The sequence below is a fragment of the Thamnophis elegans genome, chromosome 12 (assembly GCF_009769535.1).
Source record: "Thamnophis elegans isolate rThaEle1 chromosome 12, rThaEle1.pri, whole genome shotgun sequence".
NCBI lineage: Eukaryota > Metazoa > Chordata > Lepidosauria > Squamata > Colubridae > Thamnophis > Thamnophis elegans.
In genome coordinates, this window is record NC_045552.1 from 17,546,969 (window position 1) to 17,563,742 (window position 16,774).

Here is a 16,774-nt window from a genome sequence, read left to right on the forward strand (position 1 = left end):
TATTAAAATTATCTTCCTGTAGATCACTTTGTCCCAATGTCTTATACAGTATAACCTTCACGTTTGGCATCTTCCTCACTATAGTTTTGGCTTTTTCAAAGCATGTAACTTGCTGAAGAATTCTATAAATTGTGAACGTTACCTTTTGTGTGGGCTTTTTTCCTGATCATCTTAGTTGCTGCTATTTCCCTTTTCTTGGGGAGGCAAGGTCATGCACAACTACTTCACATAATGCTACTGTCTTGTCTCTACACACACACAGAGAGAAGGAGAGAGTGTTCTGACCTAAGCTTCCCCAGCAGGACAAAGCTGAGTCCTCGTCTCAATAAACCTCTTCCATTTAATTTACAGTGAATTCCTCTCCAGCAAAGTCTTTCCTCTCCCACAGTCTTTCAAGATAGTTCACAATTTACCTTTATCAGGCTTGGAGAGTGGCCCGGCCGAAATCTTTCAGACACCATAATACTTGGCAAGAATGGAGGAATGAACTAATTGTCTCCTGCAAACACCCCCCCCTTTTTGCTCCTCTTTTATTCCCCATGGGAGGGGCCATTCACTATCCACCTGTGGCCTTACTCCCAAATCGACTCTTGTTCCTTAGCTCTTCCCTTTGTCTGGCAACTCTGTGCATGCGCACACTGGGAACAGGCTCCAGCTGTTTGTCTGCCTCATTGATGTCTGACTCCAAAGGCTGCTGATAACTGTCAGACAGCCTTGGCCCCCCTCTCTGCCTCCGATGCAGAGCCCTCATCAGAACCTTCCCCAGACTCCAGGACTGGCCCATCTTCCTCCCCAACCTCCTCACTGTCCGAATCTGCTGCCAGCTCCAGGGCCACTGGTGAGCCACAGCAGAGAGTACCTATGAAAGGGGGCACCTGCAACTTCTTTCTTTCTTTTTTTCCTTGCCAGGATTCCAGCTCCGTAAAGTTGAAGAAGAACGTGAACAAGAGAAGCGAGACGTTGTGGGCAATGATGTGGCAACCATCCTCTCGCGCCGCATTGCGGTAGAATACAGCGATTCAGAAGATGATTCCTCAGAGTTTGATGAAGACTGGTCTGAATAAGCCCCTGCACATCCCCAAAATGGAGATGGAGGCGGATAAGATGGAGAGAAAATGTCCATCATTTCCCAGAATGCCAAACTTTTTTTTTTTTTTTTGCTTTCCTCTTTTCATCCAATAACCAAAGATAGATCTTCCAGGCTTCCAAATAACTGCTCCCCCCACCCCCCAGTCGATGGGACTTAAACATCCTTCCAAGAAAGAAGGAAAATGAACCCTAGATTTCCAGATTCTCAGGTTACTATGAAAATATATGTATATTGTTAAAGATTTTCTTTGATTTAGGACTAAATTTGCAGCTCCTGGTGCAACCAGGAAATGTTGCTTAAGATGACAGGCTACCAACTTGCAAGTAATACTAATTTCCTTTGCAACAATTATGTAAGGCATTGGAAACACGGTAGTAAGCTGGTGATTCATCTTCTTTGTCTCTCAAATAGGGTGTAATTTAAAATTTCTACTCCCACCAGCCCTAACAATAGTTTCTTTATGCTAAATTTGGAATGTATTAATTTAGGTTGGAGTTTAAAAAACACTCTACTGTGTACACAACAGGATCTTCTAAACAATTTTATCTCCTCCCCCCCCCCAAAAAAAACAACCTTTTTAAATCATAGAATGAGCCAGGGAACAGGGATCCTGTCTGCTTGACCCATAGTACCACTTAAGTTTTTATAATGAAGATGGAATTTAGTATATGCAAAATTAGGAAGGATTTTTCCCTCCGTGTGCCTTGCAGACCAGAGCTTTAAGCACTGGATGTGATCTTGCTTTGCAATCAAAAGATTTGCAGATTCTCAGTTCAGTAGAAGGTCCTACATGAATCAACTTAGCTGTAAGTGCTCGCTCTTTCTTTTAAATCACATTATGCTAAAAGCTGAAATGTGATGAAATCAAGCCAATGACCGTTCTCTAGACACCACATGGGAGTTTTCATGGACCAACTTGGCCATATGTAATATATGCCCAGTCTTCCTTATTATTTTGCTTTTTCCTACAAAAATTACCACAGTGTCATTTCAGCATTGTTGGAACCTGTAGAGCCTCAACTTCAGTTACAAAAGTGGGTTAATTGACAAATTGAGGTTCTGCCCTACTAGCATTAGATATACATACTTCTTTCTAGCAAACTTTTTTTTTTTTCAAATAGCATTTTGGGGGATTTTCTTAGTATACAGAATGTCAAAGGGCAGGCCCCTAACTTTATCCAGGCATCCCACTTACTGGAATGATCACTCTAATCAGAGTGATGGTTTGAATAGGGAACTTGCCTACCTATTTATTGGTTTGAAAACCTTTGCCTTGCCATATGCCCTGTTGTTCTTTTCTCACTGGGATGTGCCTTGTAAGAGCTTCTATACCCCAAAGAGTGTCGTTTTCTTGCTTTTACCCTTACAGACTCCATGTCCCTGTTTTTAGTTTCGAACTTCTGGTCCCCTAGCTATATAGCAGAGCTTTTTTTTAGCCAAAGGAAGGACCAAACTTTCAGAAGTAGGCAGAAAGTCTAGAGTATCCTGAAGAAATTTCTTCAGTTTGGTGGTTTCCTTTGTGCCACTGAACAGCTTTGAGCATCTGATCTGAGGGCATGAAGAATAGGCCGATGGGTAGTTTGCTCATGAATTATAAAACCTTTCAAAACACTCTATAAATTTCAAGAATGACCCTAAGGCTCATTAGTAACCCAGAATTAATATTCAAGCACTAAGAGTAGCAGCCAGCTTAGAATGAAATGACAGAACTTTGCCTGCTTTTTAATGTGCCTGGCTTTCATACACGGCAAAACCTTTAAATTTGCATGACTGTGCCTCCTAAATCTCTCCTAACAGAAGCCACAGGAATATAAAAAGGCTTTCAGGTGTGCATTCAGAATGAGAACGGTTACCCAGACACAGTGCCAAGAAAACTATATGGCTGTGCCAATGAAATTAGAGAGCCTCTGTATTTAGTACAACTGTTTTTCCTAGCTATCCCCATAAATGTTTGGGATTTTTTGCAGATTGACTGTATCAATTTATAATCAATGTGTTGCATAAGGATAATGGGCATTTTTAGCATAACATTTAAACAGGTTTGACCTAAGGTTGACTTCTAAAAGTTTGAAAGTGGTGCTAATTCTTTCTATGTTCCTTGAGAGGTGGGGGTCCTGTACAGAGAGCGCAATTTTTCTTGTCCGCTTTCCACAACCTGAAGCCCCTCATCACTTGCAGCTTTTAAATTGCTTGTCTGTGTTGACTAACAACTGAAAACACAGGTATGTTGTACTCAGACATATCCACACATTCTGAAGCTAGGGTTGAGTTCAGATGCCAGTTAGTAAAAAGCTTGACTCCTCTCCATTTAAATCCCTCTTATTGCTTTTTGGCACTTTTTAAGAAGTGAGACTACCTGCTGGAAAAGAATAAATTGTTACATTGAATATGTTCAATAGAACTGCCCTGAAAAAAACGCTCTTGAGAAACAGAAAACCAGTCTAGTACCTCATCTAGCCAGTTGGGCCATAGTTATCATCCAGGCCAGGGGTCTCCAACCTTGACTACTTTAAGGCTTGTGGACTTCAACTCCCAGAATTCCCCAGCTGAGCTGAATTCTGGGAGTTGAAGTCCGCAAGTCTTAAAGTGGCCACGGTTGGAGACCCCTGAGCCAGGGCATGGAATCCTTAGGTACTGGATGGCGACTGCCTCTCCTACTGCTCCAGTTTTAAACAGATCTTCTCCCTGGATTAAAATGAATGAAATTGTCTCTTTGAGACATCCATGCTTGGTGTGAAGCATCAAAGTAGATTTGATTCATTTCCAAAAGATGGCTTTAGTCATCTGATTTATTCTGATTTTAGCGTAGTTAATTGAACTTAATTGAAGATGCTGTGTATAGATCTCATTCTCTGAGTTAGTTAGAATACTTGAGGTTTTCTTGCAGCATCTAAACAGCAGAAATAACTGCTTTTGGTTCAGTGGAAGAATAAGGTGGAGAGGAAATTCCACCAGAACAAGAGCGCTACTGCTTGATTTCTACAGAAAGCCCACCCATTATTTAGTTTTCCTTTTTTCTTTTCCTTTTGCATCACATCTGAGTAAACTAGATTTTCAAATTGCTTTCTTTAAAAAAAATATGCGTATATTTTAAGTTGTAGATTGTGCCACTGGGTCCAAAACCACCTACAATGCTGGGTCCAAAATGTTTTCTACAGTCTTTGAAGATTGACTTCTTTCCTTCTCCACCCTAGTTGACCACATTATGAGGAAGGACCCTTCAAAATCTCAAGAAGTCGCAAAGCTCTGTCAAGCAGGCAGTCGGGCAGAGAGAGAGAGAGACTTAAAATAGGCCTCTTGGATCACACAGCTGGGCAGAAGGGTGCTGTGTCCTTTTACCAGGCTGCTCATACTACAGAGAGACTCTGGGGCCTTCTCTGCTTGATTTCCTTTATATGTAATTTTCCCCCCCGGAGTTTTGAAGTGGGGAGGGAGAGAGTGACTTTTTCTTTCCTTATTGCACCTTTTAACATGATTCATTTTAATTGAGTTCAAAAACTAACAATGTTTATGATGTAGAATAAGTTGACTTCTATGTGCCTTATTTCATAAAATATATTTATGTAAGAGTAATTATTTCAAATGTATCCTAGATCATACCTGAGCAAAAAATGTGGAATGTTGAAGGAAGTGTTCTTTTAAGTAAGTTCTCTAAATGGTCAGTTTGTGAAAAAAAAAAAAAAAGAGAGAGATCAATAGATATACCTTAATTACCGTATTTTTTGCAGTATAAGATGCTCCGAAGTATAAGACACACCTAGATTTTGTGGAGGAAAACAAGGGGAAAATATCTGCCTCTGCCTCCCAGCAATTTGCCTCCTTGCAACAAACAACACAGACAATATACACTGCTTGTACTGTTATATTTCAGGCTATATTTGTACAGATGCTGTTAAAATTGATGTGCTTCCTGGAAGTATAGTTATTCTCTGCTATTTAAAAGAATAGCACTTTTTAAAGCAACAGCACTGGGCCTCTTCAGATCGAGCATTTATTTTAAAAAGCTTCTTCATTTTGTTAAGTTGTCTAGAACAATAATAAAGCAGTCTTTAAAAAATAAGTCTAACAATTTGAACATTCTGTAGGCATTTATAGTTGTCAACTTACCTCCTTGTAGCAAACAGCCTGATTAGCACAAGAAAAAAAAAATCTGCCTCCCAGCAATTTGCCATGTAGAGCAAACAGCCAATTTCACTTTCAATTTCTCCCAATCATCAGCTGTTACAGGCTGCAGGGATTGCTATAGCTTATTGAAGCCTCCGCAAGCCCCCATTTGCTGCAAAGAGGTAAATTGCTGGGAGGCAGAGGCCAAAGGGTTGGGGCCGGTGGGTGGGGCTATCTTCAGTGTATAAGACACCCCCAAATTTTCACCCTCTTGGGGGGGAAGGTGCGTCTTATACTCCGAAAAATACGGTAACTGCCGGGGAAAATGGTTAGGAACTCAGTTGTTGGTTTTATCAGTAGAGACCAAGAGCATTACACATTCCAGAATATCAGGTAACAGCCAAGCCGTAGGATTTTTCTAGGTGTTTGTCAGTGTATCCATACACACTTGGTGAAAATGAGCGACCATTCCATGGTACGCTGAAAGTTTGTTTTACCAATAACTCCGGCGTTGTGTGAACTGGCTTTTGGAATGAATTCAAAAGTCCTTAAACCTAAAGCAAAAAGTGCTGTAGTGACGTCAGCCATGTCCGTGCTAAGAGGCCAGTGATCATCGGGGTGTTTCTGTACAGCCTGATGATCAGTATCAAATTCTGTCTGGCAGGTCTTGGATGAAGAGGGAGAAGCACAATGGAGATTGGAATTGTTGCTTCTCTTCCGCATCCACATGCAGGGTTTGGCTCTCCGTATTCGTTTTACTCTCCCTAATTGCTTTTTTTTAATCCAAATCTTTTTAAAACAACTTTTATAACCTCTCCAGTTTTGTCTACCTTTCCTGGAGGGGCTTCTTGTAAAGTATATGTGATTAAAACAAAACTTTTTATCATATAAACCTCTTAAAGAAATGAGAAATCTTTTCTAGCCATTGTGTTATGCTTAGGGTTCAATGAATCGGTCACTTTCTCTAATGCTTGGTTATAATCTTTACTGCCATTCACACAAGATCATCTTTTCTTGCCTATCTTTCCTGGTGTGTGTACAACTTACAAGTCTGAATGCATATGTGCTTTTTGTATCCCCCTCTGCCTCACCCGACGCATTGTTAACACAGGTGAGAATTTCACTGGAAAAATTCAGTGCAGCCCGAGGACTGCAGGATAACAGTTCCAGTTTCTAGGAGAGAGAAAATGTCCTTTTCCTTAGTATCGCCTTGCAAAACTTGGTCCTGCTGCTATTCCTAATTTTCACCTTCTTTTAAAGTCACTTTTTACCTGCTGCCCTAAAGATCAGAAGTTACAATAATGGTACAGAGGGATATTTGTGGTATTTGGCAGCTGTTTTGATATCCTTACATTCCACTTTGGATGTGCATAGCTTAATGGTTCTGCATACCTCAGTCCACAAACCTGGTTTAAAGAAAAAATTTGGAAACATGGATAAGCTTTCCGGATAGTCGATTTGTATGGCAGAGATCCTTGATTTTAGAAAATCATAAAAATAGATGGAAGTGTGCAGAATAAAAAGGGATTTGGGCCTTTAGTGTGGTTAAAAATAATATTTTCCTTGAGAGAATATAATGCTAAATATTCATTTTGTTCTAAATATATTGAAAAGAATTACCCAATAGCTTCCAGTTTTTCCCTCCTGACTCACAGTTCATCACGTTTTTATAACTTACTGCAAAAATTTTTGGGGACTCTTACTATATGTGAATTTGATGGAAATTATATGTTCACATATTCTTGCACATTGTCACTGGGATAAATATAGAGCTTCATTGATTTCTTTTTCCTGCCAGAAGAAAAAAAACACATTTTTAGGTGAGTGAAGTTCATCAGCTCTAATAAATGCAGCTTAAGATGTGGAAACCCTAGAAGACTTGATGCCACAAATAGAAGTTGAGCATATCCTAGAGATTATAACTTCAAGTACAGAGGTTTTCTGCCTCAGCCACACAAGTACCTCTCATTTAATAACCATAATTGAATCTGGCAATGAAGGTGTTAAGTTATGACAGTTGTAATCAATTGGATTTTGTGACCCTTTCTGGTGGTTAAGTAAACTCCTGGCTAAGCGAGTGTTGCAATTCAGCAAATGCCATAATAATCTTGTTATTCGCTATGGGCTGGTTTCTGGCAAAATGTAAGTCACAATCACATGATGCTGCAAATGGTCGTAATTATGAGAAAGATTGCTGAGTGCCCAAGTGAAGTCATGTGACTGTGTGGGAATGGCCAGGGGGACTTTAGAACCAGGTGATAAGTAATTTTGGAGGGCCTGTCATAACTTCAAATGGCCATTAAGCAGCTGGTTGTAAGTTGAGTACTACCTGCATTAGAATTGTTTTCTGCATGTTGTTTCTATTTAGATTGAGATTCTTCTTGTCCTTTCCCAATGTTTTGGTCAAAATATCCATAATCAATAGGCTTTCAATCTGGTATAAGTATGATAATGGGTGTGCAATCCAATTCAATCATTCCTTGTTCTATCGTGTTTCCCCGAAAATAAGAGAGGGTCTTATTTTCTTTTGACCCCCGAAATAAGCGCTTGGCCTTATTTTCAGGGAGGTCTTATTATTTTTGAGGTGCAGGAGGCAGCGAGCGTGGTCACCTTCATAGCTGCTATGTTGCAATATTTTAGGGGAGGACTCATTTTCAGGGGAGGGCTTATTTTAGTACATGAGCTCAAAAGCCCAATTGGGCTTATTATCCAGGAAGGTCTTATTTTTGGGGAAACGGAGTATTTCATTTTTATATGAATGCTATAAAGACAAACTTGATTGAAATGAAGCCATGGCACATAGCTTAATATTCGATGTCTTGGCATAATCAGCTGTCTACATCTGAATAGGTCACCATCACAAACCTTTGTCACGTGAAACAGAAGTAAATAATACAATTCTAAAGCTTTAAGTATTACTCTTACTTTCCCCAGATTTGCCATAATTAACTTCAAAGGGTAACTTATTCTAGTGTATTTTTGGGGCAGGGAGGGCAAATATCCATTTTTGTTTTTATTTCTTCCATGCCTTTTCTCTCTTAAATTTTAAAAATTAAAACAGTCCTCTGCTCCTCTCTTACTCATCGTGGAAATAAATAATTAAAAATATACTATATGTGTTTTCAACCTTTTCGAAAAGCAATAGCGTTTGGCTTGGAGTTGAAGAAGTATCACTTGAAGTAGTATCAGTGCCGTTAAGAGAGCCAGGTTGGTGTAATAGTGAAGACATGAAAATACAAACTGGGAGACTGACTTGTCCTGCTTTAGGCACAAATCCAGCTGGGAGACCTTAGGCCAGTCACACACACACAGCCCTAAGGAGGAGGAAATGGCAAACCACTTCTGAAAAACCTTGTCAAGAAAACTGGAGAGATTTTATCCAGGCTGTCTCTGAAAATCAGGCACAATTGAAGAAAGATTTTTAACAAAAGCTTTTGGTATAATTTGCCAAAATAGACCCTTGTGGTGGTGGTTGTTTTTTTTTTAAATGCCACCAGTGGTGGATATGTAGGAAGTTAATATGTTTTCCCTCATATTTAATGTGAATGATTGAAATAGGATGGATGCAGTGTTTAAAATCAATGTTTCCATAGTCGCTCCAGAACCTTGCAGTATAAATGCAACACCCAGCTCTTAAAAATACGCCTGTAATGTTAAAAGCCTGTCTCTCTATGTATGTATGTCTGCATATACACAGTAATGTTAAAAGATGAGTGTGTGTGCGCGTGCTGTTAATCGCCTGGATTAAAGTATACAAGAGCTTGGTAGGTATCTCCTGAAGCCGTGGCTTTAATAAGTGCAGCATCACTCCTGAAAAAGTCCCTCCACAAAGATTGCAGTTTTTATTTCCAGGAACAAAAGCCAAATAGCCTCAGCATCTTGGACAGGGGTGTCACCTTCTTTAAGGGCTGCATCAGGGTTGTATTTGACCCCGGGGAGGGAGGCGCGTCACCATGGGTTGTGACACAGGACCGCACCTCCACACACAAGGTTTTATATACTTATCAAAATAAAGAGGCGTACATTTCTGTGTTTTTTTTAATACTTGATCACCTTATGACAGAGAGACCAGGTCAAGAAACTGACTCCATGGGAAGACTAGAACTATAAATGATTGACATAGGCTATAGGAGCAGAATCATCCACACCTGAAATGTAAACTATTTTACCTTTCCTCCCTTTTAAAACCTGAGTTGAGGACGGCCTCCTGCAGCACTCCAGAGGCATGGTTTTGGCCTGGAAGGCCATCTGGAGCACTCTGGAGGCCAAAATCGACTGCAGGGGGGTAGGGTGGTGCATGTAGCCCCCCCCTCCCGCACCCCATTTTTGCTAGCAGAAGCACAGTGGGCTGGTCCTTTGCTATTTCCAGGCCAGATCTAAGCAGCCCGTTGGCTGGATGTGGTCCCTGGGCCTTGAGTTTGACACCCCTGGTCTAGGATATTTCTTAGGGGACCAAAGGAATCTTCTGAGCATAAGGTAACAATTTTTGTGGAGATTGTTCTTGAGTCTCACCTTTGCCCTGTTTATGGCCCAATCCATGCATATTGGGGCTGTGCCGCTGCAAAGCCATGACTGGCCATACCCATAGCAGGCAAGTGTGGCTTGAAGCACTTGGAATAAGCCAAAATGAAAATCATTGTGTATTGAACATTTGTGAGCTACCCTTCATGATCAAACTGGTTTACAAAAAAGCCTCAATACAGGTACGACCTTGCCTTAACAACCACATCTGAGCCCAGGATTTCTGTTGCTAATCAAGACAGTGAAGTGAATTTTGCCCCATTTTGCAACCTTCCTTGCCACAGTTGTTAAGTGAATCACTGCAGTTGTTAAATTAACCAAGTTAAATGAATCTGCTTTCTCCATTGACACTTTGTCAGAAGGGGATCACTTGGCCCAACTGCGATAAATATGAGTCAATTGCCAAGTGTCAGGATTTTGATCACGGAACCATGGGGGTGCTACAACAGTCGTAAGCATGAAAACCGGTCATAAGTCACTTTTTTAAAAGTTGTAACTTCAAATGGTCACTAAATTAACTGTTGTAAGTCAAGGATTACCTGTATAAAGTGAAGACCACCGCAGCCAAAATGTCTCAAAATATTTCTGGAAAAGACTCTGATATTCCGTTTAATAGGCTGCCATACGTTCACACACTTGGGCAGTGAGGGGACCAAGATATTTTCTTTGCCTTAAAAAAAAGAAGAGACCACAATGACTGTAACTTTCTCAACCCAGGGCAAGGCAAATGGGAAAGTGCAATCAGCACTTGGACAGCTCCCCCAGCAGGCCGTTCAAGCATTTCCCACTGTCTCTTTCCAGCCGTCTCAAACACTGCAAGTATAGAAGAAACAGCCTCCTTGGGTAGATGGAGGCTAGTTCAGACTAGCCATGATGGTCAAAGTCAGGTCTCACAAATGAACACAAGAAGAACCTCGCTCCAGGCTGAAGAAGGAACACTGGTGGAGAGTTGGTCCGAAGGAATAGAGCACAGCTGAATCAGTGGCAGGAATAGCAATAACATTTATACCAGTGATGGCTAACCTTTTCCAGTTCGAGTGTCCAAATCACACATGCACAGCCGGACCCCCCAAAATGCAATGTGTGCACCCACATGTAACCTGTTCCCTGCCCATGCATGCGTGACCCCCGCATGCGACCCACCTTCCGTGCATGCACATCAGAGACCTGAAAACCAGCGGGCTAGTGGGAGGCACGCACACATGTGCGGCAGAGCTGAACTGGGGTGAGGTCTCACGTGCAATCAGAGCGGGTGCTGTGTGCCACTTAGACTTATATACCACTTCACAGTGCTTTACAGCCCTCTCTCAAGCTGTTTACAGGGTCAGCATATTGCTCCCGACCATCTGGAAGGAGAAAAAAGATGCTCTTGTCAATTTGGCAGCAGCTTCTCCTGCCCCATCCATCAATTGTGCCCATGGGTTGTGTTAAATTGGATGCATCCGCTATAAGTCTCTGTTATATTTTGTGTCTGTTAGGCTAAGCCGTGTGGCTTGTTTGGCTTTAGCAAAGGGGTCTTATCTATTGTGGCTTGCAAACAGTCCTTTATAGGGTAGCATGTTGGGCATATAATAATTGAACAATTGTTCAGTAAATAATATTTAGTGGAACATGGTCAATGGATTAGCTTTCCCTGGGGCTTTCAAGAAATACCGGACAGCAATACAGATGGATTCTGAAACAGAACTAGTTAAAGACTGTATGATAAAGTGGGCTCAAAATATTGAAGAACCAATAATGTTGGATACATGGGAAAGAATTTGGGTAAGAAATGTAAAATTTACACAAGCCCAAAACCTAAGAGAAAAATTTTATATGATGTTTTATAGATGGCATTTGGATCCTAAAAAGTTGGCTTCTATGTATCCCAATTTACAACCCAAATGCTGGAGATGTGGTTCTCTCGATGCTACATATTTCCATATATGGTGGACTTGCCAAAAGATTAAGGCATTTTGGATAAAAATATGGTGGATTATGCAAAATGTTCTTAAAAAAAGGATAAAGTTTACTCCTCAGTTATTTTTGTTAGGTATAATTACTGACTGTACAGCTGTAGAGATTAATTTGATTTTGCACTTAATAACTGCAGCAAGATTGCTGGTGGCGCAACACTGGAAGAAGGAAGACTTGCCTACAATTCAAGAATCGAAAGTCACAAATTTAGCCGAGATGGCTAAAATATCTGCATATCTTAAGGACCACTCAAACGAGAGATATAAATGAGACTGGAAAAAATGGATTGATTATATACAAAATAAATACGGGACTAAGAAATTCCAGATAGCTTATGCTTAAGATTAGGAATGATTTAAATTGTTTAAAGTTAGTTTAGCAAGGAGGAGCTAAGTTCAATGTAAAGGTGTTACCAATTTTTTATTCTTTTTTCCAATATATTTTAAACTGTTTTTGTTAAAAATCTATACCGTGTACGGGTTCTGGGAAGTCGGGGGGGGGGGGGGGGAAAGGTTGTGGGAGGGTGGGAGAGGGATATATATCAGGTTTGACGAGACGTGTAAGATTATTATTATTTCTTCTTTAAAACTAGGATATGTTAAGCATATTGACATGAAGCAGAAATACACCAATGAGAGGAGGAGTGGGAAACAGAGGGGAGAAGAAAGATGGGAAGAGAGGGATAGGAGAGAGGGTAAAGGGGGGAAGATGAGGAGGATAAGGAGGAGTGGAATGTAGAGAGAGGAGAAGGAGAAAGGAAGGGGAAGTAGAGTAGGAAAGGATGATGGAGGGAAGATAGAAAGTTGGAGAGAGATAGAAGAAAGGTGTATGGAGAGCAGAAGAGCTATAATGGGTTTTTATTTTTCTGGGCATTGTTGACAAGAGGAAATTATGTAATTATTATTTAATACTATATGATATGGGCTATGTATAGTATACATGTGAGTGTATGTTATGAAAATGGAAATAAATTAAAAAAAAAAAAAAGAGATACCGGACAGCATATCAGATATACCTACCTACCTACCTGCCTGCCTGTCTGTCTGTCTCTGTCTGTCTGTCTCTCTCCTCTCTCTCTCTCTCTCTCTCTCTCTCCTCTCTCTCTCTCACATACACACTCACACGCTATCTAGCTGTGGCAACAGGGCATGTATGGGGAAGGAGATCCCAGTGGGACACACTTGTCGGTGAATATTGAAAACTTTAAAATCTCAGATTTGTTGAGCTTGGTGTGGCAGGTGCAAAGCAGACTCTGCTTGCTCTTCTATTACTCACTTGAACCAGAAACGCTAGGGATGAGCAGGAAGAACTAGATGGGCTCACCGGCTGTGTACCATTGTTAACTAAGCCTTGATGAGGGTTGGTGTGTGTCATGAAAGAACCTAAAGCAGTAGAAGACAGCTGCTGAAAACTGGAGGGCTGCAAATGGCCTCCCTAGACTCTCCTGAGCTGAAAGGTGGTCATGCTATAATTATGAAGTCATGTCTGAAATGTTTTAGTTGGGAACAGGATGCTGCAGAGATGCAAACTGCTAATGTTAACACCTGAACTCTCAGACAATCCCAATACTTGTTCCCAAAGCAAGTATGTTTGCTGATATATTGCAGGGATGTTATCTTGGGAGACTTAGAGGTCTTGCAACCTTCGTTTCCATCTCTGCCCTAAAACCTATTGAGGTTAGGGAGAGGGCAGTTTTAGTCTTAAAAGTTTAGGTAAAGGTTCCTCTCAAATATGTGCTAGTTGTTCCCGACTTTAGGGGGTGGTGCTCATCTCTGTTTCAAAGCCAAAGAGCCAGCACTGTCCAACAATGTCTCCGTGGTCATGTGGCTGGCATGACTAAATGCCAAAGGCACACAGAACACTGTTCCCTTCCCACCAAAGGTGGTCCCTATTTTTCTACTTGCATTTTTACATGCTTTCGAACTGCTAGGTTGGCAGAAGCTGGGACAAGTAATGGGAGCTCACTCCATTATGCGGCGCTATGGATTTGAACCAGCAAACTGCTGACCTTGTGATCGACAAGCTCAGCATCTTAGCCACTGAGCCACCATATCCCTTTATTTGGGGTTAAAATAAAAGTTTACTTTGGGTTAAATACAACTCCAAGGGAGGAACAAAAGCCGTCAGAGTGGACACCTATTTTAATTACTTTAATTGATCATTTAAAAATATTTACAGCTAGTCCTTGATTTAGGACCCCAATTGAGCCCAAAACTTATGTTGCTAAGTGAGCCAGCTAAGTGAACGTTGCCCCGTTTTGCGTCCTTTCCTGCCACAGTTGTTGAGGGAATCACTCCAGCTGTTAAATTAATAACCCAGTTGTTAAGTGGATCTGGCTTCGCCGTTGACTCTGCTTGTAAAAAGATTGCAAAAGGGGATGACCTAACCTCGGACATTGCAACCGTCATAAATGCGAGTCAGTTGCCATGCGTCTGTGATCATGTGACCCTGTGGATGCTGCAACAGTTGTACATGTGAAAAACAGTTGTTAAGTCCCATTTTTCAGTGCCGTTGTCATTTTGAACAGTCAAATACATGAACTCTTGTAAGTCGAGGTCTACCCTGTAATATGGGATGGGGCACATCATGGGCGTGCCAGCAACTTAACTGTTCCAGGAGGAAAGGAGCCTTGTGACTGTCCTTTTGTGTCCCTGGGTTCTGCTTTCAGCCTCCACAGATCGGTTCAATTTCTCCTTGCGAGGTGATCTTCACAATACCAAGGTCAAGCAGGGACTGTCTGTCCCCTCTGATGCCATGCTTTATCTCCCCCATTGCCTTAATTTCCCTTCTGGGATCAGAGGCGAGATGAAATATTGTCAGCTCCAATCAGTGTTAAAGGGATGCTTTTCCACCTTGTGTGTGCTGTGTCATCCTGGTTGTTGGCCAAGCTGTATTATTCAGGCACCTTGAGGGGGGAACAGAATAGGCTGTAAAGAGGAGATGGGGGTTTATGTGGCCAGGGAGGCGTTTGGACAAAACCTCCTTGTTTCCTCTGTTTTCCAAGAGCAAACTCGCCCTGCTCTTCTTAACCCTCCGTAACCCTCGCTCCCTGCCGCTTGAAGCTCTTGCTAGGCCTTTTAGGAGAAGCCTGGCTGAGCTTTGTCAAAATGGCTGACATTTTGAGGATGGATTCGGCAGCTGACTCGGGAGAAACACAAACAACTTTGGAGCCAAACTGGGCTTTGTTACTAGCCTGCCTTCCCTCCCTGATCCCTAACCTGTTTGCAAATCAGTTTTGGTAGTTTGGGTTTGGTAAGGTAAAGGTAAAGGTTCCCCTTGCACATACGTGCCAGTCGTTCCTGACTCTAGGGGGTGGTGCTCATGTCCGTTTCAAAGCTGAAGAATCAGCTCTGTCTGAAGACATCTCCATGGTCATGTGGTTGGCATGACTCACCACCGAAGGCTCACAGAACGCTGTTACCTTCCCACCAAAGCGATCCCTATTTTTCTACTTGCATTTTAACATGCTTTCCAACTGCTAGGTGGCAGAAGCCTGGACAAATAACGGGAGCTCACTCCATTTCACGGCGCTAGGGATTCAAACCGCTGAACTGCTGACCTTTCTGATCGACAAGCTCAGCCTCTTAGCCCCTGAGGCACACCAGCCCTATTTTGGTTTAGTAGAAGGCTCCAATATATAACCAAGGCTAACACCTACATGCCAGAACAGAGAGCAAAAAGCTATTTGGTTAGGTTGAGTCGGAAATGCTAAGCTCATGCAGCAGTACAATCGTTCAATAAACCCCAAACATTTTTCTTCTCTGTTTCCAATTCAAACATGCATTTTTCTCTCTGTCTCTCCTCTGTATATGACATACTGGAGACTTGAACCTTTCTCTTAGCTGACTTTCTCCTTGCCATTGTGAACTGTTGTGGCCTGTCGGCCGCTGGCCCCTCCAGCAGTCAAGTCAGATGAGACGGTGTGGGAGTCCGGGTCAGCATCAAGGCAAGCTGAGAGCTCCAAGGGGGAAGAGGGAATGGAGCTGTCAGAGAGAGAGAGAGACAGAGAGACAGAGAGAGACAGAGACAGAGAGAGAGACAGGGAGAGAGAGACAGGGATAGAGAGAGACAGAGAGAGAGACAGAGAGAGACAGAGACACAGAGACACAGAGACAGAGACAGAGAGGGACAGAGAGAGACAGACAGAGACAGAGAGACAGAGAGACAGAGCCTGGGCTGTCCGTCAGCCCTTAGATGGAGAGTTAACAGCCCCCAGGTCTGGAGATGGCTGATGAGGAAGAGGAGGAACAGCTGGGTCTAGTGCCTGACGTGTGGATGCGCAGAAGGCAGAGGAGAGGAGAGCAGTGGAAAGCGATGGGCCGGTCCTTGGGATGAAAGAGCCACCGCTGCTTACGAAGCCCCATCCTAGCTCTGGTGATAAAAGGCAGGGGGCGGAGATGAATAGATGTGGCAGACAACTATTCATCTTCCGTCTGGGCACACTTGTTAGCCTGCGGTGAGAGAGAAACTTTTTGCCGGAGCTGCTGGTGCTCGTAATAAAGGAATCTTTGAATTCACTTCCGAGGGTCTGTCATGTTTGGGGAGCTGGGTCAGAACAGAAACAGAGATTAATAGGGGGGCTGTGCATATAGTCATGCTTTAGCTGGAGCTACCACTTGAAATGGCATGTGGCATTTGACCACATTGGTGCTCATTTAGCAGAGGCATTACTTCCCTTTCCCTTTTGGGGAAGTTTTTGTTTTTTAATAAAATGTTCTACATGAGCTCTCTCAAACATGTTGCCCTCCAGATAGGTTGAGCCAGAGATGGGATTCAGCCGTTTCCCTCTGGTTCAGGCGAACCGGTAGCGGCAGTTGCAGGGGGCTCTGCCCACCCACCCCAACATAATATGTGAGCACTGTGCATGCACAGACATGGTACGTACAAGCGGTCACATTTGTAAACCAGTAGGGAAGGTAAGTGAATCCCACCTCTGGGTTGAGCCACCAATTTCCAAAGTGGCCAAGCATCATGGTCAATGGCTTGAGGGAATCATAGCTTGGCTTGAGTGGGAGATGAATGATGAATGAGTCTTTGGGGGGGGAGGTGTGCTACAAGGCAGATCTGGGATTTAGAAGGAACTGTGTCATCCGTTGGAACAAG

The 16,774-nt window shown here is 42.4% G+C and overlaps 1 protein-coding gene across 3 annotated transcripts in view; it reads left to right on the plus strand.

The window, feature by feature from the left end:
- Positions 1-4,774, plus strand: part of WASF2 (WASP family member 2) — a 40,186-nt gene extending 35,412 nt beyond the window's left edge. For all 3 annotated transcript variants that reach the window (XM_032227674.1, XM_032227675.1, XM_032227676.1), the window contains exon 9: positions 910-4,774. In XM_032227674.1, coding sequence (XP_032083565.1) covers positions 910-1,064 — 155 coding nt within the window. In that variant the 3' untranslated portion in view covers positions 1,065-4,774. The remainder of the gene's footprint in view (positions 1-909) is intronic.
- Positions 4,775-16,774: the final 12,000 nt, after the last annotated feature.